Source organism: Aspergillus pseudoviridinutans (assembly GCF_018340605.1).
Source record: "Aspergillus pseudoviridinutans IFM 55266 DNA, scaffold_2, whole genome shotgun sequence".
Taxonomy (NCBI): domain Eukaryota; kingdom Fungi; phylum Ascomycota; class Eurotiomycetes; order Eurotiales; family Aspergillaceae; genus Aspergillus; species Aspergillus pseudoviridinutans.
The window spans coordinates 3826819-3852608 of record NW_025091282.1 but is presented as its reverse complement, the minus strand read 5'-3'; the positions used below and the strand labels follow the sequence as shown (position 1 = coordinate 3852608).

The 25790-nt window shown below is 49.6% G+C and overlaps 9 protein-coding genes across 9 annotated transcripts; 4 read left to right on the top strand and 5 right to left on the bottom strand.

Annotated features, from left to right (window-relative positions):
• Positions 1–466: 466 nt before the first annotated feature.
• Asppvi_003400 (NAD-dependent epimerase/dehydratase family protein) lies at positions 467–1743 on the top strand (the record flags this gene model as incomplete). Its single annotated transcript, XM_043299365.1, has 3 exons — positions 467–518; positions 605–766; positions 836–1743. 3 exons carry the CDS (start codon positions 467–469, stop codon positions 1741–1743), a joined length of 1122 nt encoding a protein of 373 aa, XP_043155300.1.
• Positions 1744–2864: 1121 nt separating this feature from the next.
• Positions 2865–5957, bottom strand: Asppvi_003399 (DNA topoisomerase 1; the record flags this gene model as incomplete). The annotated part of the gene is made up of 6 exons (XM_043299364.1): positions 2865–2999; positions 3065–3514; positions 3575–3814; positions 3878–5431; positions 5524–5750; positions 5903–5957. 6 exons carry the CDS (start codon positions 5955–5957, stop codon positions 2865–2867), a joined length of 2661 nt encoding a protein of 886 aa, XP_043155299.1.
• An 809-nt stretch (positions 5958–6766) lies between these two features.
• On the top strand, positions 6767–8049 carry Asppvi_003398 (F1F0 ATP synthase subunit gamma; the record flags this gene model as incomplete). The annotated part of the gene is made up of 6 exons (XM_043299363.1): positions 6767–6822; positions 6987–7561; positions 7619–7731; positions 7786–7806; positions 7871–7905; positions 7956–8049. 6 exons carry the CDS (start codon positions 6767–6769, stop codon positions 8047–8049), a joined length of 894 nt encoding a protein of 297 aa, XP_043155298.1.
• A 741-nt stretch (positions 8050–8790) lies between these two features.
• Positions 8791–10494, top strand: Asppvi_003397 (DnaJ domain protein; the record flags this gene model as incomplete). The annotated part of the gene is made up of 2 exons (XM_043299362.1): positions 8791–8946; positions 9016–10494. 2 exons carry the CDS (start codon positions 8791–8793, stop codon positions 10492–10494), a joined length of 1635 nt encoding a protein of 544 aa, XP_043155297.1.
• A 459-nt stretch (positions 10495–10953) lies between these two features.
• Positions 10954–13522, bottom strand: Asppvi_003396 (uncharacterized protein; the record flags this gene model as incomplete). Its single annotated transcript, XM_043299361.1, has 14 exons — positions 10954–11111; positions 11168–11288; positions 11382–11714; positions 11779–11894; positions 12026–12423; positions 12483–12493; positions 12560–12628; positions 12679–12712; positions 12777–12975; positions 13031–13076; positions 13132–13157; positions 13214–13232; positions 13300–13321; positions 13380–13522. 14 exons carry the CDS (start codon positions 13520–13522, stop codon positions 10954–10956), a joined length of 1695 nt encoding a protein of 564 aa, XP_043155296.1.
• A 1025-nt stretch (positions 13523–14547) lies between these two features.
• Positions 14548–16820, bottom strand: Asppvi_003395 (RNA 5'-triphosphatase domain-containing protein; the record flags this gene model as incomplete). Its single annotated transcript, XM_043299360.1, has 2 exons — positions 14548–16322; positions 16376–16820. The coding sequence occupies 2 exons, from the start codon at positions 16818–16820 to the stop codon at positions 14548–14550; spliced, it is 2220 nt and encodes a 739-aa protein (XP_043155295.1).
• Positions 16821–18280: 1460 nt separating this feature from the next.
• Positions 18281–20244, bottom strand: ilv3B (putative mitochondrial dihydroxy acid dehydratase; the record flags this gene model as incomplete). Its single annotated transcript, XM_043299359.1, has 3 exons — positions 18281–19734; positions 19804–20017; positions 20086–20244. 3 exons carry the CDS (start codon positions 20242–20244, stop codon positions 18281–18283), a joined length of 1827 nt encoding a protein of 608 aa, XP_043155294.1.
• Positions 20245–20921: 677 nt separating this feature from the next.
• Positions 20922–22496, bottom strand: Asppvi_003393 (pex2/pex10/pex12 family protein; the record flags this gene model as incomplete). The annotated part of the gene is made up of 3 exons (XM_043299358.1): positions 20922–21797; positions 21854–22117; positions 22188–22496. The coding sequence occupies 3 exons, from the start codon at positions 22494–22496 to the stop codon at positions 20922–20924; spliced, it is 1449 nt and encodes a 482-aa protein (XP_043155293.1).
• A 1472-nt stretch (positions 22497–23968) lies between these two features.
• On the top strand, positions 23969–25424 carry Asppvi_003392 (acid phosphatase PHOa; the record flags this gene model as incomplete). The annotated part of the gene is made up of 3 exons (XM_043299357.1): positions 23969–24154; positions 24209–24270; positions 24326–25424. The coding sequence occupies 3 exons, from the start codon at positions 23969–23971 to the stop codon at positions 25422–25424; spliced, it is 1347 nt and encodes a 448-aa protein (XP_043155292.1).
• Positions 25425–25790: the final 366 nt, after the last annotated feature.

Below are 25790 nucleotides of genomic sequence, written 5' to 3'. Positions count from 1 at the left end.
TCAGAGGCTGGGGGGTCGTTAGGTTTGACCCCATTGAAGCTGATACGCTCCGGCTCATCAAAGCGTCCCTTAGTCCCAAAATGATTGCCCCCAAGTGACCATCTTGAGTCGCCCTCGTGTCGTGCACGTTGGCATCTCCTTTTCCCATTTCTTTTCTGCTTTCGTTCCTGGGACTGTAAGACCAGCCGAGAAAAACCATCTAGACTTGTCAACACATTCATCGTTAGCGGGCTGATACTAATCTCGTCTCTAATCATTTTCCTCCTCTTTCCCCCTCCCCCTTTTCTGAATATTTCCCCCGCATTATTTTGGTTTGTCGAACTTGGGTGCGGGGCGTCGACCAGCTCGATTGAAAACATTTCACTTGAGTCGACTCTGGTTTACAATCGGCTAAACAGTCGAGGTCAGAGGAAAGCGAGCAGAAGCACTATCGAAGCGCGTTTCTGAACTACCGTCGCATACCATCATGGCGAGCGACCAAGGGAAAAAGCCTGCTGTGCTTATCGTCGGAGGATTAGGTATGTGCGATCCGATTTCGATTCTTATGCAAGAAAAGGGGGAAAATGGAAAGGATCGCTGACATATGACTCGTAAAACGCTTTAGGATTCATCGGTCGTCATCTAGCTCTGTATATTCATGAAAACAATCTCGCTTCGGAGGTCCGACTTGTGGACAAGGTCCTCCCTCAGCTGGCCTGGTTGGCACCCGAGTTCGAGGAGGCATGCTCTAAAGATAAGTTCGTTCAAGCAGACGCTAGTCGGGAACGTGAGTAACTACTTCATCGCATATTTCGCTCTGAAGTGCGGCTGACGGTCGTCTGATACGGATATACAGAGCACTTCCCGCGGATATTTGACCGTGCAAACGGAGAACAATTCGACTATGTGATCAACTGCGGTGGTGAGACACGGCACTCTCAGCCAGATGATGTTTACGAACTACGGAGTCACAATCTTACGGTGGCATTGGGTCGCGAAGTGGCTCGTCGAGGCATCCGTTCCTTCGTCGAGTGCTCAACCGCTCATGTATACAAGCCTGGCTCTTCCCCTCGAAAAGAGAACGACAAACTCGAGCCCTGGCACCGACTTGCCAAATGGAAGCTGAAGGCTTCCGATGAGCTGAAGAAGATTCCCGGTCTCAACTACTGTCTGTTGCGACTTCCACACGTTTACGGTGAATACGACTCGGGTTATTTCGCAATGGGTATCTGCCTGGCGCGGGTACACCTGGATATGGAAACGGATCTTGAACTCCTCTACACTAAGAACCTGAAGATTAACACGCTCTATGTAAGAGACGCAGCCAGCGCTCTGTGGAAAGCGGCCGAATGGAGGGCGGCCACCGTTGACAAATCCGCCCCGATTGCTTTCAACGTCGTCGACCACGGCGACACTCGCCAGGAGCATGTCGCAGAGGCTTTGTCCACGGTCTTTGGGCTCAAATGCTCGTTCCTCGGATCGCTCGCATCTCAACTGGCCAAGCTGAACCTTGACGAGGTTGTCGATGACATGAACGAGGTGAGTCTACAGGGCTGGGCAGAGCTGCTGGAGAAAAAGGGCATCACACGTCCCGGGCCGATTAGCCCGTTCCTCGAGAGAGATGTCATTAAGGACCAGGATATGTCGATTGATGGCACCTTGTTCGAGACAACCACCGGATGGAGGCCTACGCGCGAACGCTTTGATGCAGAAGGAGTCCGCGCCATGGTCGATAGCTACAAACGTATGGGCTGGTGGCCATAGAGCCCTTAGCCTGTTTCGGGCAATTCGCCCAACCTACAAAAGCATCGCCGGTCTCCGTCGGACAAAGCGCGGACGGCACCCACCTATCATCAACCCTTGTCTCCTCCAGACCACCATACAGTGACCCTTGAAATTCTACACTGGAAAGGAGCGTCACGCGCCACACAGCCATCTCGCCAGAATCAATCCCTGGTCAGATTCATCCACCAAAGAGCGTTTCCATGTCCTGACTATCTTCTTCTCTGTAATTTAACTTTCGTCTTCTACTCTTCTTCTCCTCAACCTCCGGCTCCGCGACCGTCAGCACCGGCATGTTCCTGATATCCTCTTCGTATCCACCTGCATACTTCATCATTCTTCTTGCTTCAGAGAGTGCTGCTGCTTCTTCTTCTGCTCATGACCCTCATGAACATGTAGACTTGGATGTACATAACATAGCATATGCACTTTGACTTCGCTGAAATCTCCCGTCTGCTTCTTTACTGTACAATTCTGCTACTCATTGTTGTCGAACATGGCCAACATGTTTCTTTGCCATTGATGCCTACATTTGACTTGGACCGCATAACTAAATGAAAATGTATAATAATGTTATTTCGTTCCATTTGCGTTTCTTGCATGGTGCAGTCTTGCAGGACTGCTGTGACATGGGGTTGTCTCTTTGGAAAACGGCATATTCTCTTTTTGCGAGACAGATGAGTGATTTTGACAAGCATCTATATTGTAGATCTGCAAGATTGTCGACGGCTGTATAATTCTATCTATATCTCTTGAATGATACCAGTCAGATAGCTGGGACAAAACTCACCCAGCGGAGAAAACAGGTTACCACCCTCTGACAGAAGGACACAATCAAAAGAACAAAAGCAGAGATTCTAATCAAGAAAGTGCTGAATGAACCCAAGCTAAATTCATCTACTGCCCGGAGCACATTTCTTGAGTGAGCAGGTCGATAGACAAAGGCTTCCCAAGCAAGCGTTGTGGCAAGAAAAGGCTTCAAAATGGAACGTATGCTACGGAGCACTCCGCCTGGTCGCTATAAAGAATGCTGAGACGTTATAAAGAAATTCATGAAGTAATACATGGTGAGGATCAACTGGAGCGGCCCTAAACGATGTCATCTAGAAGTCCCAGTTTTCGTCAACTGATTTGATGGCCCATTCGAACTTCTCCCGCAAGGACTTGGAGAAGAACTTCTCGATGGGTACATTGAACTTCTTGCTGAAGACGACCGTAAGACGAGGATCAATGTAATTCTAGCAAATGTCAGTCGAGTCCCCCGCGCATCTCATGATCATGGGGTAGAGGATGAGCGACTCACGATCTTCGAAGTTCCCAAAGCGACTTCCTTGTTTTCTTCCTTGTCCTGAGCTTGGAGCTCCATTGTCTCAATGCGCTGTTCCAGCTTCGTGATGGCCGCTTCGAGCTTTTCAACGCTGGGGCCCTTGCCCTCAACTTCGACTTTACCCGTCTTATTTTCTTTCTTGAACTTATTCTCCATTTCCTTGACCGCCTCGAGCCGGCTTTCGAGCTCGTTGGCCTTCATCTCCTTCTCTCCTTCCGCAGCAAGCTTCTCGTTCTCCTTCTCAAACTTCTTCTTAATCTTCTGTCGCTGTTCTTCGATTAGGTAGGCTTGGTGCTCCTTCACCCATTCCATACTAATGTCCTCATCCAGCTCGAAGAACTTGGCACCCTTCTTCTTCTTGATATTAGGGTCCAAGCCAAGCATCTGTTGCTTCAATCGCCATCTCTGATAACGGAGTCCCTTGATCTGATCACGACCTTGAGATTAGCAATAATCATTATGAACACCTCAAGAGGATAGACTTACACGCTCGCTCATCTTCTCCATCTGATTGGCATGTGATGCGCCAACAGTCCGCTTGTGATTGCAGAGGATGGCGACTCTGCGGTTCGCGTCGTTGTAGGCCTTGACCTTCTCTGCGATACTGCCCGTTGCCTTCATGTCCTTAAGGAGTGTGGCCATAGTGTACGAAGCGTTGTATGTACGGAACACCTTGGCGGTCAAGCCCGGCATGTAATTCGAAAGGTGTTTGTTCAGGGCAGACGTCTTGAAAAAGTTAGAGTGAATCTTAATCATCATCATCACAGAAAGACCGGGCTGAGCACATACCGTTAATCTATCGAAGATCTCATCTCCCTCCTTCTTGGGAGGTTTCTTGAAGATTTTCAGGTTCTTGAAGACTTGAGGATCGACCTCAACTTCGTCATAGAATCGAATACTGTCCTTACCCAGGAAATCGAAGATAACTTTGTTCGGCGGCTTGAGGGTGACGTTCTCATATTTCAGAGAGCAGCATCCGACAGTTTCAGCCTCGTCCTCACCCTTCTCATTACCCGCACGAAGAGCAAACTGGTCAATGAGATAGACAGCTGTTGCCTTCTGGCGTTCAACCATCAGCTCATGTTTCAAGGCCTTTTGATAATCCTTGCGAATGCGGTCGATGTGCTTCTTGAGTTCACGCGCCTTCTCGAACTTTTTGTAGTCGCTCTGGCCCTTGACGTCAGAGTTGGCAGCAAGCATCACATACTTGTAATTGCCGTTGATGTTCTCCTGCCACATAGCGAGCCATGTTCCTTCTTGATCGTGCTTGACCTCCTTCCAGCGATGACCTTCAGGTGGCGGGGGAACAGGGGCATCTTTTCCGATGTTGATAGTGATCTGCTCCGGCTGGACGCGTGCCTTCACACGACCAGTCTTAGGGTGTTCACCACGGCCACGGAACAGGGCCGGCGGTTCAACTCGGAAATTGCCAACCTTCTGCTTGCGACCGTCMCAGAGACAGTACATATATGGCGCTTCGGCAGCATCTTTCTCCGCCTTTAGACGCTTCTTCTCAGCCGGAGGAAGATTCTTCTTCTCAATTCGTTTGGCCTCGTAGTAAGCAAAGATCGGCTGGAAATCGCATTTAGAAAACTCCTTGATCTCAATTTTGTTGCCCTTGGGATCCTTCGCTCCACCTGTCTTTTTCAAGACCTCTTTGAAATCCATAAAGAAGTTCTTCTGGAAGACCGGATTTTCCACATGTTGAGTCGCATTCAGCATGCTACCGAAAAATCCCGCCACTTCTTCGGCTTCGGGGTGAAGAGTGACCGGAACGCCGTCGTACTTCATCTTGACATCGCTTGGTAGAGGCTCGTAGGGAGGAGGGAAAACAACGCCGTTGTGTTCGAGGGTCGTCCACTTGATCGTCCCGTCACCATTGGTCGGATCCTCCCACCATCTGTACTCTTCCTCCTCTTCTTCACCTTCCTCGGCTTCAGTGCTTTCTTCCTTCTTGACAGGTGTCGCCTTCGTTTTCCCGTTTCTGGCAGAAGCTGCCGGCTCTGCATTAGCTTGTTTGGTTGTCTTCTTGACTGCCGGTTTCTTCTCATCGACAGGTTCCTTCTTCACACCATTAGCCTGTTTCTTCTTGCCGGCAGCTGCCGCCTTTGCAGCCTGTGATGCTTCGTTCTTCCGGCTGGCCCTAGCGTCCTTTGCCGCCATCTGCTGAATTTTCTTCTTTTGGGCCACAAGCTTTCGCTCGATTGGAACATCGGAGTCAGATTCCTCGGCCCCGACAGCGGTTTCGGAAGCCTTGGGAAGCTTCCTTCCATTGAGTGCTAGGGGCACATCTTCATCGGTCTCAGGATCTTCGTGCTTAACGGACGTGCGACGGCGCTTGCTCTGTCGAACGGTCAGACGCTGAAACCAAAAAGCGACAAAAGCGTCGCAACTTAGGGAAAACGAGGGAGACGGCGTAAAGAGGTTCGGCGTACCAAGGGCTGATCTTCGTCCTCGCTGCTCTCTGGCTCCGCATAGGATTTCCTTTGGCCGACACTTGTCCGCGCCTTCCTCTTGCCTGCAATTCCGGCATTGGCGTCCAAAGCATCCTGCATATCAACATCTGTGGCACTTTTGACAGGCCCAAAGCGAAGAGAAACGCCAGGGTCGACAAGACCGTTGGTCTCAGGCGTATCCTCCATTTTCACGTCCGTAGAGGTAGCTGAGGTCCCATGAAAGGTCAGATTGAGTTCAATAATGGTATAATAGTGAGCAGGTTGAGGAATTAAAACAAAGTGAGAAATGAGAGGAAGTAGGGTGGCGCGAAGGGTTGCGAAGAGCCAACACCGTGACGCCACGGTGAAGAGAACTCACCTGCGGAACGACCATTTGCTCTGACAAGTGGGGTATCATCTTCCGAGGAGCTCATGATTGTGAGTCGCTGAGTAGGAAATTGTTGGTCTGAGGATCGAAGATGCAGGTAAACACGGAGCGGAAATACGCAGAGACTCGACACTGGTCGTCTGCCAAGTCTGAAGAACAGAGACGGCGCTCGACCAAATGATGAGGTGAATGAGACCTTGAACGATGAATATGCGAAGAATGAAAGGATGTTGACGGGAGAATATTGTACAATGTCAATGGATTGAGAGGAAAGAGAAGCCCGAGAAGCGCAACAAGGAGGGAAACACAAGAGAAAAGGTTGAGGAGAAGAAGAGAGAGAGGGCCGAGAAGGAATGGAATGGAACCTGGAAAACGATGGTCATTTGGGGGGCCTGAGGCCGCTGCCAATAGGCATGCTTCTCACGTTTCTCCGGACCAGTGACTACTCGTGTTTGGAGTTACATTTGATGCCTGAGGCCATATAAGTCACGAGACTCTTCGGTCAGTGATGCCGCGCACAGCAGTGCGTTGATGCCCTGTACGCTTGTATGCCTGATTGCCTTATGGCCCGGAATTTGGGGGCTTGATTACGCCACGTGATCTACCTTCTCTCTGTGTGTGTTGCGCTTTAGGTCTGTCTGCCTACCCGCTGGGAGTTACTATTGTAGGTTTAGCGCGGCTGGATTCCCGTCCTCCCGGCTGTCGGAATAACGAACAGAAACAGGAGTCGAACCTCAAAAGTGAACGACTTCTCTTCCCGCAATAGCATAGGTTTCTCATCACCTGCCCTCGATTGACCTCGCGGCACTCCCTCCGCTCTTTATTTCGTCCAGGTCAATATTTACAACGTCCGTCATGTTTTCTCGTGCTGTTCGTCCGGCCGTTCGGGCTGGCAGTGCCACTCTGACCCGGTGAGTCCCTCTTCCGGATGGCCATTATCCGACCATACAACGCTCCCCTCCCTGCCCCCAAATGTCAATCGATCATCTAGTCAGCCGTATTATTAGAGCGATGGAATCGGAGACAAATATTTTGTTAGAAATTGGTGGATACGAGATGCTGATATTCTTGGAAGCACTGCGCCCCCCAATGCCGCCAACTTCGCGACTCTGCGTGAAATCGAGGGCCGTCTGAAGTCCATCAAGAACATTGAGAAGATCACCAACACGATGAAGATCGTTGCCTCTACCCGTCTTACCCGCGCCCAGAAGGCTATGGATGAGTCTCGTGTTTACGGCCAGACGTCCAACAAGGTCTTCGAGAACGCCGAAACCAAGCCCCTCGAGGACAAGAAGACCCTGCTCGTCGTTGCTAGCTCCGACAAGGGTCTTTGCGGTGGTATCCACTCCGGTCTCAGCAAGGCTACTCGTCGTATAATCCACGAGAACCCCAACGTCGACGTGGTCATCCTCGGAGAGAAGGCCAAGGCTCAGCTGTCCAGATCCAACGCCGATGCCATCGTCATGAGCTTCGCCAACGTCTGCAAGGACATCCCTACTTTCACTGATGCTCAGGTCATTGCCGATCAGATTGCTCAGCTGCCCACCGACTATGCTAGCGTTAAGGTAATCTACAACAAGTTCATCAACGCTCAGAGCTACGAGCCCACCACCGTTGAGGCTTACTCCGAGGAGGCTATCACCAAGTCCGGTCAGTAACTCCGCCAAGTCTTTCACTGGAGTCATAGTGCTGATTTTGCTCGATTAGCCAACATTTCCACCTTCGAGGTTGAGGACACTGCCCTGGCCAACCTTCGTGAATATTCTCTTGCCAACAGCTTGTACTGGGCTATGGCTGAAGGCCACGCTTGTGAGATTTCGGTAAGCTCTTGAGATTCTAATGAGGAATACAAGTTATCGCTAACGCATAGTCAGGCTCGTCGTAACGCCATGGAGGCAAGTATCTCTTCAGTTCGAGTGACAAATATCGAGTTGACAACTAACTTGCATCACTGTATAGAACGCCTCGAAGAACGCTGGTGAAATGATCAACAAGTACTTGCACTCCTTGCTAAGACCTGGAATTCATACTGACAGCTTCTTAGGTTCCAGATTTTGTACAACCGTCAGCGTCAAGCCGCCATTACCGGTGAACTGGTCGAGATTATCACTGGTGCCACTGCCAGTGAGGACATGTAAAAGCTTTCATAAAGCTTTTGTGGGAAGGAGTCGCCATATGTGTAGACTTACTCATCAATACCTAGACTCTTCATCCGCCTGTAAAATCAAGTCTCAATCCAACTTTCTTTTGTGCATTCTGACATCCTTCTAACACATTGTTGTCTAATGCAACAATTACTATCATGATTAAGGTATCTTATGTCTGATATCGCCGCTGATTCAAACTTTTCCACTTGATATGAACCTTCTTTTCCGTGCTCTACATGACATGGATATTGACTGGACTGTCTCAGGCCTTTTTAAGTTCTGACGCCATGAACATTTCTGACGCATTCAGGTCAAACGAAATCGCTGACTGATGATGTTATTTGTACTTCCTTGTTTGGACTAGAGGAAACACCCACGCTCAATTCACATTTCTCTCCGTTTGCTCTGTTCAAATCCTCACGATTCTATCTTCCCCTTTCTAAAATATGTCCCTGACCACTACACGCTAGCAATTACTACACTGGCGTCTTTCTTAACTTTGAGATCATCTCAATTCCGAAGGATAGTATGCGTATCGAGGGCATCTTTGGGCATCTTTCCCTAGAAGGTCTGGAAGTTGTGTTGTTGTTTGTTGTTTGTTATTGATTCGTACACCTTCAGCCCAAGCTCCTGCCGATTCAGAAATCTGTCACATCATTTCCAAACCAAAAAGGGTGTGACTCGATCGCTCTGTGATAAAAGACGGATGAGGATCGACTTCTCGAGCCCAGAATGTCTCAAATTACCATTGCGAACTACTATGAGATTTTGGGCGTCAAGTCTAACGCAACCAGCAAGGACATCAACACAGCTTACAAAAAGCTTGCTCTCAAGCATCACCCAGACAAGGCAGGTGGCGAGGAAAGCTCTCATATCGAATTCCAGAAGGTACAAGCCGTACAAGCAAGGATACCGAGAACTCAAAAGCAATCGTGCTAACCAAAATCCGACCTTCAGATTCAACAGGCTGTGGAAATACTTCGCGACCCGGTCCGCCGTAGGAAACATGATCTGGAACTCATCAAGCTGGGAAGGATATCCGTGCATGGAACCAATTTCCCGCATGCAGGTAGTTCCCATTGGTCGGCTTCCGCGTTCAAGAGGTATGATGAGAATAGTCGCTATATGTACAGCTATGAGCAAAGTGTACATGTGAGCCCTCAGAAGCAGGAATCTAAAGAGGATATGGAATGGGTTGAGCAGATGCTCAAGGCGGAAGAAGAATTCAGACAGAACCTTGCCAGGCAGCAGGAGATGGAACAGATGCGTGCTCAGATGGCGGCCGAGACGGCAGGACAGGAGGAGAATTGCGAGCTGCATCAGACTGCATGGGAAGAACGTTCGGGTGAACCTTTCGAACAGGATGCTCATCCCGAGGATGTCCTCCAAGAAGAACCCGACTATTTCGACTTTTACGCTGAGAGTATTAACCAGAAGGAGCAAGACATCTGGGATAAGTGTGCACAAAGGGCTCCCCGGGCTAGGGACTACAGAGAGGAAGAATATTATCAGGAAATGTACCAGGAGGGTGACGAACAACAAGAGCTTTATGAGGAGGTTGAGGACCGAGAGGGCTATGAAGAAGAGGATGAAGAGCAACAAAACATCCATGAGGAGGAAATTGAGGACCAACCGGAGCTCTATGAAGGAGTCGATTACGAGAAAGAGGTGTCCAAAGAGGATACTGGAGACCAGCACGAGCTTTACGAGGATGATGAGGACTTGGACGATTCTTCCCTATGTCCTGACGATCAGCTCTCCGAGTATATTCCTTCTGTCTGCGGGTCCGACTTGGACTACGCTACTGCACAAAGCAATGACTCTGAATTCAAGTCTCGCTTTCATATGGAGAGCATCCGTGCGGCATGTTCTGAGCTGTACGACTTTAAGTCGGCTAGTCTGGAAGAGGCACAGAAAGCAGACGACGACACGGCCACATTCTACGACCTTAGCGAGGCAGGCTCATGCCACAAATTCTACAATACCAACCCCTACCTCTCAGAGACTGTAAGTGCCAATGAAGCTGTCCCCCACGACGAGAACGAACAAGAGTCTGAGGAACTCGACAACGACGACAGTGTCAGTCGGTCAAGCCTCCATGATCTCCTATCTCCCTTTGTCCCATACTTTCAAAAGAAGCTTGATGATCCCAGCGGTGGCTACACTGAGGAGGACCTTCGTGTTGAACTTCAAGGTATTGTCATGGAGACCTTCTGCGGCTGGCTCGAAAATATCCGTCTTACCGTTCCAGATGCAGAGATCCCCAGAACAGGCAACGATCCGCAGCAGTGCCTCCATCTTGGGTCTTGGGTCAAGCAATTTGAGCGTCCCGAATGTGGGGTTTGTCATCGCTGGATGCCAATTTACACGCTCATGTGCCCAGGTTGTGGCATTCAGGCCTGTGTGGGTTGTAAGTTTCAGTATGAGAAGGAGTGAGATTTCTCCTCTCTTCAGATATTCTGTTCATTTCTCTGAGTATGTTGTGCTCTACTTTTGTGTCATAGCTGGACTTCTTGTTGATCGGGTTCGCTGACCATCTAGACAATGAATGTTCGCTCTTGATCTGTCATTTTGAGCATGGCTATCGATGGTTTGGCATCACCATTAGGGACCCCTTGTTGGGGAGGAAGAGAGTTGCGTGCTTGCATGCCCGCAGTATCAAATACAAAGATTAGCCCTGGCAGTTGTTTAAATGTAGTTGACCGCTCGAGCTCTTCAAGACTACTTGCGTCGATAACATATTCTGCGTTCATCAGAGACTAGGCTCCCACAATATGAACTTCTAAGGGGTACCCATCCCATTTAGATTTCAACGAGATAGTTGGAGAATCCGTTTTGCAAACAGTATCAATCCATCAGGAACAGTTACAAAGGCTTCCGCTAAACTTAGACCCCTCAAAGCTGTTTCGCTTCAACGTCATGAACCTCCATCGGGGCAGTGTTGGTCAACCGCGCCAGAGCCTCATCGAGACCAATCTCCCGGGAGATCTCAGCCTGACGCTCATAGTCGGAGATGGCAGTGCCCTCCGAGCCGAAGATAACATCCATTTCCTCTGTATAGCTCGTTAGAAACCCCCACATTTCGCGATTACAGAATTAGGAAACTCACCAAGGGACAACTGCTTTGTCTCAGGTACCAGGAAGGCAATGAACCCCGCCCCAAGGAAGGTGAGTATGCCGAAGAAGATGTACGTTCCGTATTTGATATTCTGGAGCATGTCGGGCGTGACCTGCCCGACGATGAAGTTGTTCATCCAGTCTGGCGCGAAAAGAAGTCTGTGTCAGAGCCGAGATATGATACCAAGGAGAGAGAAAGTACTTACTGGCCGAAGCACCCAGTGCCGTGCCCTTTGCCCGGACACTGAGTGGCCAAATCTCAGCGATGATGATCCAGGCGCATGGTCCTTGGTTCTGTCGTTAGCAGTTGTATCATCCTCAGAGATGGGAAGCCTCTTACCCCATGAGTAACCGAAGTGAATGACGAACAACCACACCATGGCGACGGCGGCCCATCCGGCAGCTTTGTGCGTGTCCCATTGGTTTTCGTTCTGGGCGAATATACTCGCGATAATGAAGTGGCAGGCTGCCATTCCGATGGCGCCGACCACCAGGACGGGTTTGCGTCCGAGCTTATCGATCCAGATAACTGCCGGGATCTGTGATGGATGAGTGTTTTGTTCTTCGACCAGGACTGAGATGGGTGCTTTGGAATATGCTTACCGTTGCGATGAACATGACGATACCGACCACACCGGTGGCCAGGAGCGAGGTGGTGTTGCTGCTCATACCGAGCTGTTGAAAGATCGAGGGCGCGTAATAGAGTACAGCGTTGATTCCTGTCCATTGCTATATCCGTTGGTTAGGAGCGAGGCTGACTCGAGCAAATTTTATGAGCTTACCTGGAAAGTCATGGTGACTATGGAAGTTAGCATGTGAGGTTCTGTAACAGTTGGCCATTGCGACTCACCTGTAGCTACCATGACACGTCTGAACATCGGCCAACTAGTGAAAAGGCTAGCAAATCCCGCAGCCTCCAGTTTGATATAGCTCCATGTGTTGGTTCGTTCCAGGTGAGGAAATTTCTCCTTCTCGGTCCGTTTCTCGAAAAGACTCTGCGCTTTGATCTCGAGGAATTCAAGTTGCAGAAGCGGATCGTCAGCAGGCAGGCCGCGAAGACTCATGAGAACCTTTTTGGCTTCGTCTTCTCGATCATGGTGAATGAGCCAACGCGGAGAGAAGGGCATGAAGATCATGCCTGCTCCAAGGATAATGGCCGGCACCAGCTGCAACGCAAGTGGTAGGAGCCATGCCGCATCTTTCTGAGTAGGGCCCGTGCCGCCAATATGATTTGTTCCGTAATTGATCCTATACTCGTCAGGGAAGAAAGTCGGGAAGGAAGTCATTGGTAAAAGGTATGAACCGACCAGAAAGAAACCTGCGAGAATATCGATTAATGTTGGTGTCTCGATAATGACTAGGAAGGATCAATCATCATACTTACCATGATTCCGAACGTGATGGCAAGTTGCTGCAAAGCAACCAGAGAACCTCTAACTTCGGGGGGCGCGATCTGCTGCTAATTAGGCCAGGTCACTGTTGTCGACAGGGTTTCGCTCATACCTCTGCATTGTACATAGGGACACTCATGGAGAGACTAGAAGACCGCATTGTCAGCACCTGAGATTTGGATGTAAGTCTTCATTGAGAACTATACATACCTTCCGACTCCCATACCAGTGATAAAACGGCCACCAAGGATGTGGGATGAATTTCCACCATTGGCGGCAGCCGTTGTCTGGATCACGACTCCGATGCAGAAGATGCCGACATTTGCCAGGATAGTATATTTGCGGGAGATTCTTTCGCACAGGAGACCGGAATATAATGCACCGAACCAAGCGCCGAGCTCGAGAATAGCTATAACAGCTCTTAGTCAATCGTTGTAGCAAGTATGGGAAAACCTCCATCGTACAGGTCAGCCAGCCTTTCTTCGTCTGATTGGTAACAGCGTCGCCCATCTGGTCGAGACCATGTCAGCGGTAGTCAGGTTGACAATAGGAAGAGAGCCCGTACATGCTGTTCGAATGAATACATCGTCACTGTGGTGTACATCAGTATGCCATATTATCCTGAATATGGCAATTCAGCGACTCACAGACGCCAGAGAAGACACCCTGTTCCACAGAAGATAGAACGTCAGCTTTGCCTACAACCCTCTCGTGTCTAATGTTCACGACTCACCTGATTATAACCGTACAAAAGGCTTTTGCACAATCAGCCCAACCTGCGGAGTCAAAAATTATAGTAAGGAATAAACGTACCCTCCCAAGCAAGCGAACATGGCAATTCCGAATACCTTCCGATTCTGAACCAACCCTGCCATACCAGAGGAGCCCTTAAGAGCAGCTTTGCGCATTTGCGCCGCAGCGTCCATCGCTGCTGATGAATCGGCGACACCACCCATAATCGTTGCAATCGTCTGTCTCTTCGAAATGCAAGTACGTATCAGATGAATGAAAGGGGAAAAGGCAGTATCCAACAAGAAGAAGCTGACAGGGTGAGATGGCAGTATTCATAGTCCAATACTGCCATCATTTTGGCTATATTATTCACCCGCATCCTGGACAGTAATTAGCGTTGTATGTTCCCCCATGTGCTACTTTCCAATAGAGACCAGATGTGGCGTTGCCGAGCCAAAGTCGGGTTAAAAGAGTAGGGGTCAAGACTCTGGGGATCTGGGGCTTTACGGGTTCGAGACACTGGACTGATGATCCCTGAGAATCACGAGACAACACATGAGCTCTTGTCAGGATGCTGCCACCAATTACCTGCTGCGGACAAAAGACGGGGTAAGTTCCGGCTGAATGTCCGGATAAAACGCGAGAATAAAGCCTGAGCGGGACCGAACCGTCAATCGTGGTGTAGCATGGCAATGTGACCTGGGGAAGTGCTTAGTGCTTCAAGGCTGATAGCATAAGAGTTTACGGCCAAAGCTTGGGTGGTAGGGAGAGAAAAAGCCACACTGGACGCCTACTCTCCCTTCTCGCGACTAAGGCCTTTCCGGTGACTAGATAGTAGAAAAATCCAAGGGAATTCAGGCTGTTTAATGGCTGGAGTCAAAAAGGCTTGTTCGGCATTCTTTGATTTCATAGATGCCGTGCCGTACGAAGAAAGTAAGAACCCGGTGGTGTTATAATGACCTATGCAACGTTTGCAGACTCACCCCCTGAAGGTATTCGATCCCTGAAGATATTCAAAAACATCGAGAGCAGGCAGTCAATTCGTCTCCGGGTTGAGTTTCAATTAAATCCTTGCGTAACATGAAAGCATGCCCGCTGAAAAATCAAACATAAGATCACTGAAATGGCTAATATACACTCTGTCACGGAATCGTTACTCGTCAATCCAATGCAACCAAAACCAAAACCATATCCGTCTATATAAGACCTCAAAACGCCTCGCCACAGAAAAAAGTATAGTAAAAAGACATTATAGTGTAGGCGCCCTCTTGAGACCAACACAGTATCGCACAAACAAAGTATCAATAAAATGTCCGTGCCGAATTCCAGGTGGTCGTTGCCTTTCAAACTCATCAATGGCTTCCTGGACGCTGAAGCCCAGTCGTTCAATCAAGTAGCTGACTATTAAGAAGCCGGTCCGATTAAACCCATAGTGACAGTGCACCCCAACCACAGGCCTAGGACCGTCAGGGTTACCGGACTTCTTCATCTTCTCGGTGATCTCGTTCTGAAGCCCATCTACCAACGCGATAAAATCCCGGACTTCGTCAGCTGTTGGCGGGATCTTCGATACTGTGGGGTGCTTCTGGTAATGGATGCCTCCCTTTTCCAGAGAGGCAGGATTATATACCGGGTTCTCGTAGCTGATGTCAATGACCGCGTAAATTTGGTCGCGGTACTTCTGCGAGAACAGCACAGGATTATGCTCTTCATCCACCTCTCTCAGCATCTTAAGCGCGACAAAGGTGTTTGCAATTCGTTGAGACACTGGTGGGACTTTCTTCCACTTGGCGAGGTTTTTAACATCCCACTTGCCAGAGGTGTTCATGTACTGCAACTGCCATCCGAGACTCAGGCGTTCGTCAATGTGTTGCGAAAGAAAATCTTGGATGATCCCCGCCAGGGTGCGATATGTCGCACGATCATAAAGAAGAGCATGAGAAGCTGGCGCGGGAAGAATGACTGTCTTGACAGCACGTTTCTTTTCACTCGAGGATCGAGGATTATTGATTAGTGTCTTCTCACTTGTTTGTGATTCGAGACCATATTCCCCTTCATGTGCAAAACGATCATACGCCGCTGAAACAGTATCATGAGTTTCGGACGCATCGGGGATAATGGCGCTTCCATCAGCTCCTACATCGGCATGGGGTCCAACCTCACCGAAGAATTTGAGAAGCTTTTGGAGTTCCGCAGGCTTAGTTACCGCATCAGACTCCCCGGCAACAAGGAGGACAGATGTCTTGACTCCTGCCCAGACTTTTTCTCCTGGAATACCTCCAATCGCCTTGCCGTCCTTAGTATAGGTGGGGAGCGTTCCCCAGGCCATACGCCTCCAAACAGGAGTCTTGCTTTGTTTGTTGTAGCGCACCTGGAGCTCCCTTGTATCGGGGTCCGCATCGGTGCCGACTAATCGGTTGACACTTGCACTGTGAAGACCGCCACGTCGGTCCCAATAGCGCCACATATCAAAGATACTTTCGGGAATTCTGAGAAGGCGGCGGTACGACGCGACTTCATCAGGGGTTGGAGGAGATGCGCGAGGACAAATAGCGACGAGCCCTAAGATATGCTCCTTCAGCTCTGACCCAACCGATGATGCGGATGATGCCAATAAAGCGGAAAGGGAGCACCCCAAGCTATGACCAATCAAAACGACCTTCTGGCCCGCCTCCCGGTCGCGATGTTGTTCAATGGCTGTGAACAGTAGTTCCGCCAACGATTCGACAGTATAAGCGTCCCAATCCGTGGGAGCAAATGTCGATAGTCCGCACCCAGGCAGGTCAATCCCAAAACACGGACCAACGTTAGCTAAACTCGTTAGTAAAAGACTGAACTGAGCCAACGAGCCGCCTAAGCCATGAACGAAAACTAGTAATGGTATTGGTGTAGGCTTGGTTGGAAGTTTGTCCATATGTGGATGTGGACAGAAGAACGTTCTGATCGATGGATAGGTGGCGATGGATGTCGAATAAGAGAGGTAGGAAGAACGCTTCTTCAAAAGACCTGGATCTGTGGCGACAGCTTTATGTATTGTCAGCAGGGAACATTACCATAAATGGTGAGTGACAACAAACCGTCCGCTGACTGCTCGTGGTGTTTGTGCGTCACCTTTTCCTGAGGCAAAGCAGCGTCCGTGCCATGATGGAGTGAGCCACTGCTGTCATAATCCTCCTCTTCAGAAGAAGTGGTGGTCCCTGGGGATGTTTTCGAGTCATCATCCTGAATTCCGCGGCGGAAGCGCTTTCGGCCAGAGGGCCGCTTGGAGCCCCTGTGTCGCAGCAACGATGAAAGGAAACCGCAGCCGGCCATTGTGATAATACAAGTGGTCAAGAAAGCAACCTTGCCCCAAGTCAATGTTCCATCCTGATCAAGGATTTGAAAGTTGCGAGTAAAAGAAAGGCGGGCTGTGGGATCCGAGAAAGCAGCGCAGACCGACTCCCAGAGCTGTAGAGCAGCGCCAGTATTCGAGAGACCCGGATGGGAGGGGGTTGAGGACAAAGAAGCACCAATAGAGCCCATAGCGAGGGAGAAGTGCACGACAGCTATAAATATACCTTGGATCAGAAGCGCTGGCGATCGGGCCCAGATGCGAGAGTCCAGAGATCCCCCTGCCCTTGGGGGCTCATGCGGTCATTCACCGACCTTCAAAGGCCCACAGTTACTCAGAACCAGCCACAAAGCCGCTCAAAACGGGGCTCCCAGCTAACTGGAAAGACGTGGATGTGTTCTGGAATGCGATTTGGACGTCAAGAAGACGAGTATGGATCCTCCTTGGCGAATAGCCACTTGATGGGTCAATAATGAGGCGACGAGGCGGTCGATCAGGAGGATTTACGATGGAGCAGGAAGGATGGGACCGATCTATGTGCCTTGAATGTCGCAAACAAGAACCATGAGGCAAGGGAAGTGGAGAGCCCCGGCGTTACCCCAAAGCGAGGGCGTTTGAGGAATTGACCAATGATCGCCGAAATTCCAACACGTTGACCTTTTAAAGTGTCCTTAGACGCACCGCGGCACCGGAAGGATATGACACCTCCACCGTTTGAGCTACGGATCTCCTGAACTGCCCCAAGATCCGGAACTTTGCTTGCCTTCAACTTGATATCTCGGTGCGAATTTAGAACAGAGGGCGCGGACCGATTTTAAGGTATACCAGGTAGTTATCAAAGTGCCATGTATCCAATCTTATTGTCCTTCTTGTGTATACTAGAAATCCTGAATAGAGTGTCAGTACAGTAACAATCGGCGTAGATTGACGCATAATATTGATACAGCATTAATGTGACGGATGACAAAGTTTTGCGACGAAAATTGCAACATACCTCAGCGACTACGTAAAGGACTCGATGCAGGCATACATGTATGCTTCTTGATTTGCCAGAGAGATAGTCCAGACTCCTTGCTTGTCCGGAATGCCGGAAATTCGATGTATGGAATAATGATTGCCAGTGTGTCACCGAAATTACAACGAGGCCCGGATGACTGCAGAATGTTTAGCCTGTCAGAGGGTCGGGACGAGGACCGTGGCGGTCAGAAAGGCGGCGGATGAATCATCCACTCTTCCGCCCATTCATGGCGTCAGCCTGCAGCCCGTGGCGGCACTAGTGGACTAGCAGCGATAGTAGTGCTTTGAGCTTCCCCTTGATAATCTAGACTGGGTCATCTATCTACATTGGAGGTAGAAAGCATGCTCTTGAATCGCGATCATGATTTGGTCAATGTATCAGGAGTCACGAGAGCAGGAGCTCAGGAGTTGCCACAACTTAGAGTCAGGAGAAAGTGAGATTCCCGTTACCTAACACAGACCATTTCAGAATACGTATATGAACGACTGTGCTTGTTGCAAGCATCGCAAATGGCTGGAGCATTACATTAGGCTTTCATCAATCATGAAAATATCTTCTCGGCTTAAGTTGAGATTGTTTCTGAATGGCTGAAAGCTGAATGTTCCAGAACACAGTACGCAGCCTAGGGAGCACCTAGAACAGATCCGTCATTGCACCATGAGAGGCGTCCCCAACCAACCTGGCATACTTGGCGAGCACACCACGTGTGACATGAGGCACTGGGGCCTTCCACTCTTTCAGTCGCTGCTGGATTTCCTCATCTGAGACATGCATGTTGATTGTGTTGGTTTCCGCGTCGATAGTAATCACATCGTCATCGCGGACAATGGCAATGGGGCCTCCGGCCGCAGCTTCGGGGACGATATGACCCACGATGAATCCATGACTAGCCCCTGAATATCTTCCATCTGTGATTAGAGCCACGTTGTTGAGCTTGGCTCCCATCAGCGCCGCACTGGCTTTGAGCTGCTCCGGCATGCCTGGTCCACCCTTAGGACCTTCGTAGCGGACGATGAGCACCAGATTTTCGCCTCGAGGGATCTTGCCTTGGGTCAGAGCATCGTTGAGCTGGAATTCTTTATCGAAAACACGTGCTTTGCCAGTGAACTTGGTGCCTTCCTTGCCAGTGATCTTGGCCACCGCTCCACCAGGCGCCAGGTTTCCACGCAGAATCTGCAGGTGGCCAGTCGTCTTGATTGGGTTGTCCAGGGGGCGGATAATGACTTGGTCCTGAGGCAGAGATGGGAAAGATGCAACATTCTCAGCCAAGGTCTTGCCGGTGACCGTCGGGATGTCGCCATCAAGAAGGCCCGCTGCGATCAGCAACTTCTGCACAGACGGGATCCCTCCAATATCATACAGATCTGCCATGTAGTACTTCCCACTGGGGGCCAAGTCAGCAATGAATGGGATCTTGTTGCTGACCCGTTGTATATCATMCAGTGTCAGGTTCACATCAGCCGTCCGAGCCATGGCAAGGAAGTGCAAGACACCATTGGTACTTCCTCCCAAAGCCATCGTCATGACGAGCGCATTCTCGAAGGAGCGCTTGGTCAAAAGATCCCGAGGCTTAATGTTCTTCTCCATACAGATCTTGATGGCTTCTGCCGCTTTAACACATTCTCGCATCTTCGATGGCGACGAGGCAGGCGTTGATGATGATCCTGGCAGGGACAGGCCCATGGACTCAATCGCCGTGGCCATTGTGTTTGCAGTAAACATGCCTCCACATGCGCCCGCAGTGGGACAAGCATGTCTCTCAATATCGTCCATAATCTCATCCTTGGTTTTACTGGTATCACCCCCATCGTCCGGTTGACGCAAAGTATCGTAGGCATAGGCACCAGCAGCTTCAAAGCAAGTCGACACATTGACGCGCTTTCGCAGGAGGTTCGAGTATCCAATCTGAATTGTTCCACCGTAAATCATAAGCGAAGGCCGATTGTGTCTCACCATACCCATCACAACTCCAGGCATATTCTTGTCGCATCCAGGAATAGCAATACAGGCGTCATGATACTGCGCACAAGTCACAGTCTCAACACTGTCGGCAATGATCTCACGGGACTGGAGAGAGAATCTCATGCCTGAATACACGTCAGGAAGGTCTCACGCAGACATTGTAGAACTGCTCCTCAATATCCGAATCCACTCACCCTCACTACCCATTGAAATGGCATCTGAAACTCCAATGGTATTATACTGCCAACCGATCATGCCCTGATCCGTAACGGCCTTCTTCACCGTCTTGCCCAAGTCCAGCAGATGCATATTGCAAGGATTTCCCTCCCACCAGACACTGGCAATTCCCACCTGTGGACTTTTAGCCATCGCATCGCGATCCGGAATTCCTGCTGCAAAAAGCATGGCCTATCCAGTCATACAAGAGCCAATTGTTAGCCCGCACAGTTAATAAACAGCTAGTGATGGCAACAAACCCGAGCACCAGGAAAGTCATGGCCGCGAGTGATATAAGAAGAATATTTGTTCAGCGCAGGGGTGCCATCTTCATGCTTTGCGTCGTTAGGAAGGCTGGGGAAGTTGATATATTTGGCTTCGCCCTGGGTGATGGACGACGTGGAGCTAGAGGAGTCCATGGTGTGATGGGAGAGTTTTGTATGAGTCAAGTACTCAGTCGATTGAGAGGTTGGGGGGAAAAGTAGGCTATGGATATATAACTTGTCTATAAAAGTAAACCCATGCCAACCATACAGTAACACCAATATGATGTGCGGTTCAAATCCGAGTTGCTGTTGTCTACTTGTACCCCTCAAGCTGAGGAGATCGGAATTGGATCCTCTCTCCGCTGGTGGGGTCGGCCAACACTCCGGTGCGGGGTGGCACCAGTCAGGATCATCTGCAGCAGATTTAGGATCATTTCTTGGCTACATTTACCTACTTAGCTTCGGTTGATTGCCATACATTTCAAGGGCTGTGATTTGTTGGATTGGGTGCACATAAGCTAGGCCCGGTAGATTGACCAGAATGCAAAATAGCAATAGCATGCTCAAAACATCAGCTGCCCGTCTCGTCATACAAAAATGAATTGCGTCAAAATGGCCGGGGACAGTACAGTCAAATCTTTACACTAGGCTTGGGCAAATGATATATTTATGGGTATCTGTCAATGAGGAATGGGCCCTCTAAACTAGCGCACAAGGACGGGAAGATTATGCACGCTGCCTGTCAGTTAGCCAGCAGTCGAAGGTTATATACAGCCTGTGAGCTACCACAAAGCTCACAAACGAACTGGGAAAAAGATCTATGGTATGTGTCATACAGATTCGTTGACTTCCTCGTCCAATTCGACCTCCTCTTCATCCACTGATTCCTTGTCTACTTTAGACCACTGGCCAGAGAGGTCCAATGCCTCGTCCTGACCGACTTCTTGCGAGGCAGCTAACTCATCGGCAAGACTTTTTGGTCCCTGGCCAGATACAGAATCCTGAGTAACTGCATCTTCATCCATAGCGAACCCCACAATTTTTCCGGAGGTTGTGGGAGGTCGAACTTCTTCAAGGACGTCGCCGTTCCATGGCTTGCACTTTTTCACGATCTCGCCGCAACGCAAGCAAACCCAGCCTTCCCCTTCCTCTCCTTCCACCTTCTGCACAAGGCAAACAAAGCAGTATATGCAGCCGCAAGGTACCGTCTCGTAAGGATTTGTGATGTCTGTCTGTGCAGATCCGACGATACCCCCGGCCGACGCCGCAATGATATCGTTTTCCGAAGTGGAAGCAGGATTTTGGTCTTTGTAGCATATAGCACATGTTCGCTCCGGAAGGAACGCCAATTCTCCCCGCTTCTCTACTTCATCTTCATCGTCATCCCTCGATCTGATGGCAGATACCGTTTTCCTCCACGCTCTAGATAGCCACCGCCGCCACCGACTGATTCCAACAAGGGGCAATAGGAAGAGAAGGAATTCGGTGAAGGCGTGCCATACAAGTTGCCGATTGAGGTATTCAAATGACACCTCGCGAGCAGACTGCGCTGACGGGGGGGTAAGGCGTATGCGAAGGATTCGGTCAACTAATGTCCGGTATCGTCCGTTCACCAGGAAGACGAGGAATGAAACGAATGCTGCGATTGAGTGTGTGGTAGAGATTAAATCTCTGAGCCGAGCTAGCATTCGAACCTCCCGGGATGGCTGGTTCAGTCAGCACAAGGCCGCATAATCCCCAACAAAAATGTCCGAGATCATACCTCTTCATAACCGCCTTCTTGGCTGATCAACCATGACTCCCATTTCTCCCAGGCGTAGCGGCCACCAACTGTGAGTAAGCCATATATGCTTTTTTGCCATTTTGTGGGAGTAGAATGAACGGGCCCTTTGCTGCGACTGTCGACGTATCGCAGTCCCTGGAGGGCAGCACCGTACGAGGCATTATGATCCCATATCGAAAGTTTGAACAGGATTGCACGGAGGGCGAATTGGATTTCGTGAGACCAGTCTTCCCGTAATTGAGGCTAGCGTAACATCAAGATAATTAGTGATACTGAGATAGGCGATTGGGATTGCAGCGATATGAAGCTATACCCCGAAGTACTTCAAAGCATTTCCAACCTGCCCCTTAAGCAGACCCAGCAATTCTTCGTCGAGGAGCTCGGCATCCACTTGACCAACACGGAAAGCAGGTCTGCTTCCTTCTCGCCCCTTGACGGAGTTCCATAAAGCGACACCGGATTGTGGGATTCTGTTCAACGGGTACGGTAGTCGGCTGAGCGCTGGATGATTCAGCGGCGATGCACGCTGCTGTTCCGCCAGCCGGTTGCGAGCTTCGGTCTCGCGCAAGCGGCGACGTTCTAAGACTCGTTCCTGAGCAGCGGCAAAGTTTGTTGAGCTCATCGTACTATCATCGTGTGCGTACTCTAGGAAGGAGTAGGAAGGAAGAGTGACAAGTCAAGCCCACGTAGGTTAATGGCGGTACGTAGTCAATGCGTTGGTCGGTTCCCAAGACGGGCATTGGGACGTGCCGAGGTTGAAACGAGGCACGTGACTTTAACATCAAATCATTCATTCCACAGCGACCTGAACAGAAGACAGGAAACTCCGCCGTGGAGCCAACATAATTGTTGGGAAGTATGTTCTTTATCACCTGAAGCAGTGCAATGGTTCTTCTTTTGGATGCTGAGGATCTCGACTCCATCCTGGATCAATACTTTATGTTTCTTCCGAATGAATATATTGCGAGATTCTCTCTCCCCGACGAAGCATTTAACTTGCCCTAATTACATGCCTCATTGGCGTGGAGAGTCTCCTAGCCGCGGAAATCCTGAGCAAACGGATGCTACGAGTCTTGACACAGGACCATCAGAACCAGTACCGTAGGTCTGCTACAAGCCTACGTACAAATGGGATTGAATCAAGATATATATCGTCAGGAAGCAGTCGGATGAAACTTCCGAAATAGCTTGTTCGGAGTATGGAGTATACTCCCGAGACACTTCGTTCTAATGCCTTCTTTATTAGTTGCTGATACGGAACAGTCAGATCGGGAGAAACAATAGTAGGAAAGGTATACTCTCGGATCATCCTTGTCGAGATGTAACAGTGGCTCCATAAGGCCACAAGACCATACTACCTTACCACCAAATGGGAGCTTGACTCTCAGATTATCTCGTGTAATGGACTTAAACCCCTGCTGTGCTTGCTCTCCAAGGCACCAAGATATCCAAGATTATGTACTTCGTAGGTACCGTGTAGTTCATTGCTGTGTCCTCTGAGGGATAACAATTTAAGCACGTGCTGGCTTCTGGCCCCAAGATGAGTCTCCACTCGAACATGGTCAGCCCAGGCTAAGTCACGCTAAGCCTTAACCCCGGCCATCCATTGACCAATAAGTACTTCATCATTTTCGGCCCCGCGACACCAGATCCACTTGCGATTGTCTTGAGTCTCTTGACTGTACATTAGTTTGATCTGTGGCTTTGGTCATTTCAATCAAGCATGCCCCATGTCGAACACTTCGGAAGTGCCAACAGAGAATTGTTATCAATAATTATTATGACCAGTGAATAGCCATCATCATTCCATTCTCACTCTTTGCCTGTCGAATCAGACGAGCTCTGCTGGCCGCGTGGTTACACCTACTAGGTAGTCGTTGGCACCTTCTACTTCTGGTTTCTCAGTAGCTTGTCATTTCTGACCCGGATACCTTGTGGCTTTTGATGTAACACGTGCTGGGCGGCTGTGGTAGTTTGTTGATTGCTTTGCCCACATATATAAAGCTGTCAGATCATCTCAGTCTCCGAATCCTTCTCACTGTTGATCATTGCCTCGTTCGTCTTGTCATTGTACATAGCAAACAGGTATTCAAGATGAAGTCTTCCATCGCAACTTTGCTTGCCATTGCCTCTCTGGCCTATGCTCAGACGGCTACTGAGAGTGAGCCTTCTCTTTCTGCTATAGAATCTGCAGCAGCCTCCATCAAGCCTTACTCTCCAGTTTCGAACGTTGAGGGTGTTGCATTCAATCGCTTCTTCCAAGTGTGGCTTGAAAATATTGTATGTGATCACCTCACCAGTCAGAAAATCTCTGTTCAGAGCTGACCTCAGAAGGACTACGAGGATGCTGCGGCAGATGCGAACATGAAATGGCTGGCCTCGCAAGGAATCCTGCTGTAAGTTCTCATATCCGCCCATTCCCTCACGACCTGGAACTAATTTACCCCGCAGCACCAATTTCTATGCAGTCACGCATCCGTCAGAACCAAACTACTGCGCCGCTGCTGGAGGTGACACATTCGGCATGGACAATGACAACTTCAACCAGATTCCTGCCAATGTCTCTACCATCGCTGATCTTCTGGACACCAAGAACATTGCTTGGGGAGAGTATCAGGAGCACTTACCTTATCCCGGATTCCAGGGGTTCAACTATTCTAACCAGCAGACTCATGCCAATGACTATGTGCGCAAGCATAATCCATTGGTCTTGTATGACTCTGTCACCAAGAACAGCACTCGTCTGCGCCAGATCAAGAACTTTACCAGCTTTGACGACGACCTGGCCAACAAGAAGCTTCCCCAGTGGGCTTTTATCACTCCCAACATGACCAATGATGCCCATGATACCAACATTACCTTTGGAGCCAAATGGGAGCGAAGCTGGATTGCTCCCTTGCTCAACAACTCATATTTCATGAATGACACCCTGATCCTGCTTACCTTCGATGAGGATGAGACTTATCCTAAGAGCAACAAGATCTTCGGTGTTCTTCTTGGTGGTGCCATTCCTGACCAGCTGAAGGGTACTCAGGATGATACTTTCTATACCCACTACTCAGTCATTGCTTCCGTGTCCGCGAACTGGGGCCTTCCTTCTTTGGGAAGGTGGGATTGCGGCGCCAACATCCTTGAGATCGTGGCAAACAAGACGGGATATGTGAACTACGACGTTGATACAACCAATCTGCGTCTCAACGAGACCTACCCCGGTCCCATGTCAGCAGGCGAATACTCGAAATTCTCCCCTGTCTGGCCGAATGCCTTGACCACTGGCAACTGCTCTGCTGGCCACGGCATTTTGGACATTGTCAAGGAAACTTACGCCAACACGAAGCCAACATACAACTACACGAGCCCCTTCCCCTATGACACTGCGAGCAACTACAACACCAAAGTGACTGCCACCAAGAAGAATGTCACCGGTACACACAGTGGTTCTTCTTCCTCGTCCTCTCCATCAGCTAGCTCCAACGCCGCTGTTTCTGCTGTCGCTCCTGCAGCCGGTGTCTCCGGTCTCCTCTTGGGACTTGCTCTGAGCCTGCTTTGAATCTCCAGTGACAGGATTCTACTGACGTCATGATATGGGTAAATATTGAAATGAGAACGCAAGCAGGTCAAACGGCCTAGCACACGTGAATCTGACAATAGAAACGAAGATCTGTACATTATAGCTTGATGACGATTAAAAATAAACGATGGTATCTCTTGCTTTAGGCTTTCAGATAGTAATCGCCAGTTTGTTTCTTTAGTCCCTAGGATACTGTTCAAGGTTCTGCTAGAGGTTTGATAGAAACAGCTTTGATACAGTCCTCGAAGAATAAACAAAATGCCTAATCAGCCACAAAGGATGGCACGTCAAACCACGTAATATCAAGTGAGGCAACATAATACATATGACTTTTAGGGCAGCAGT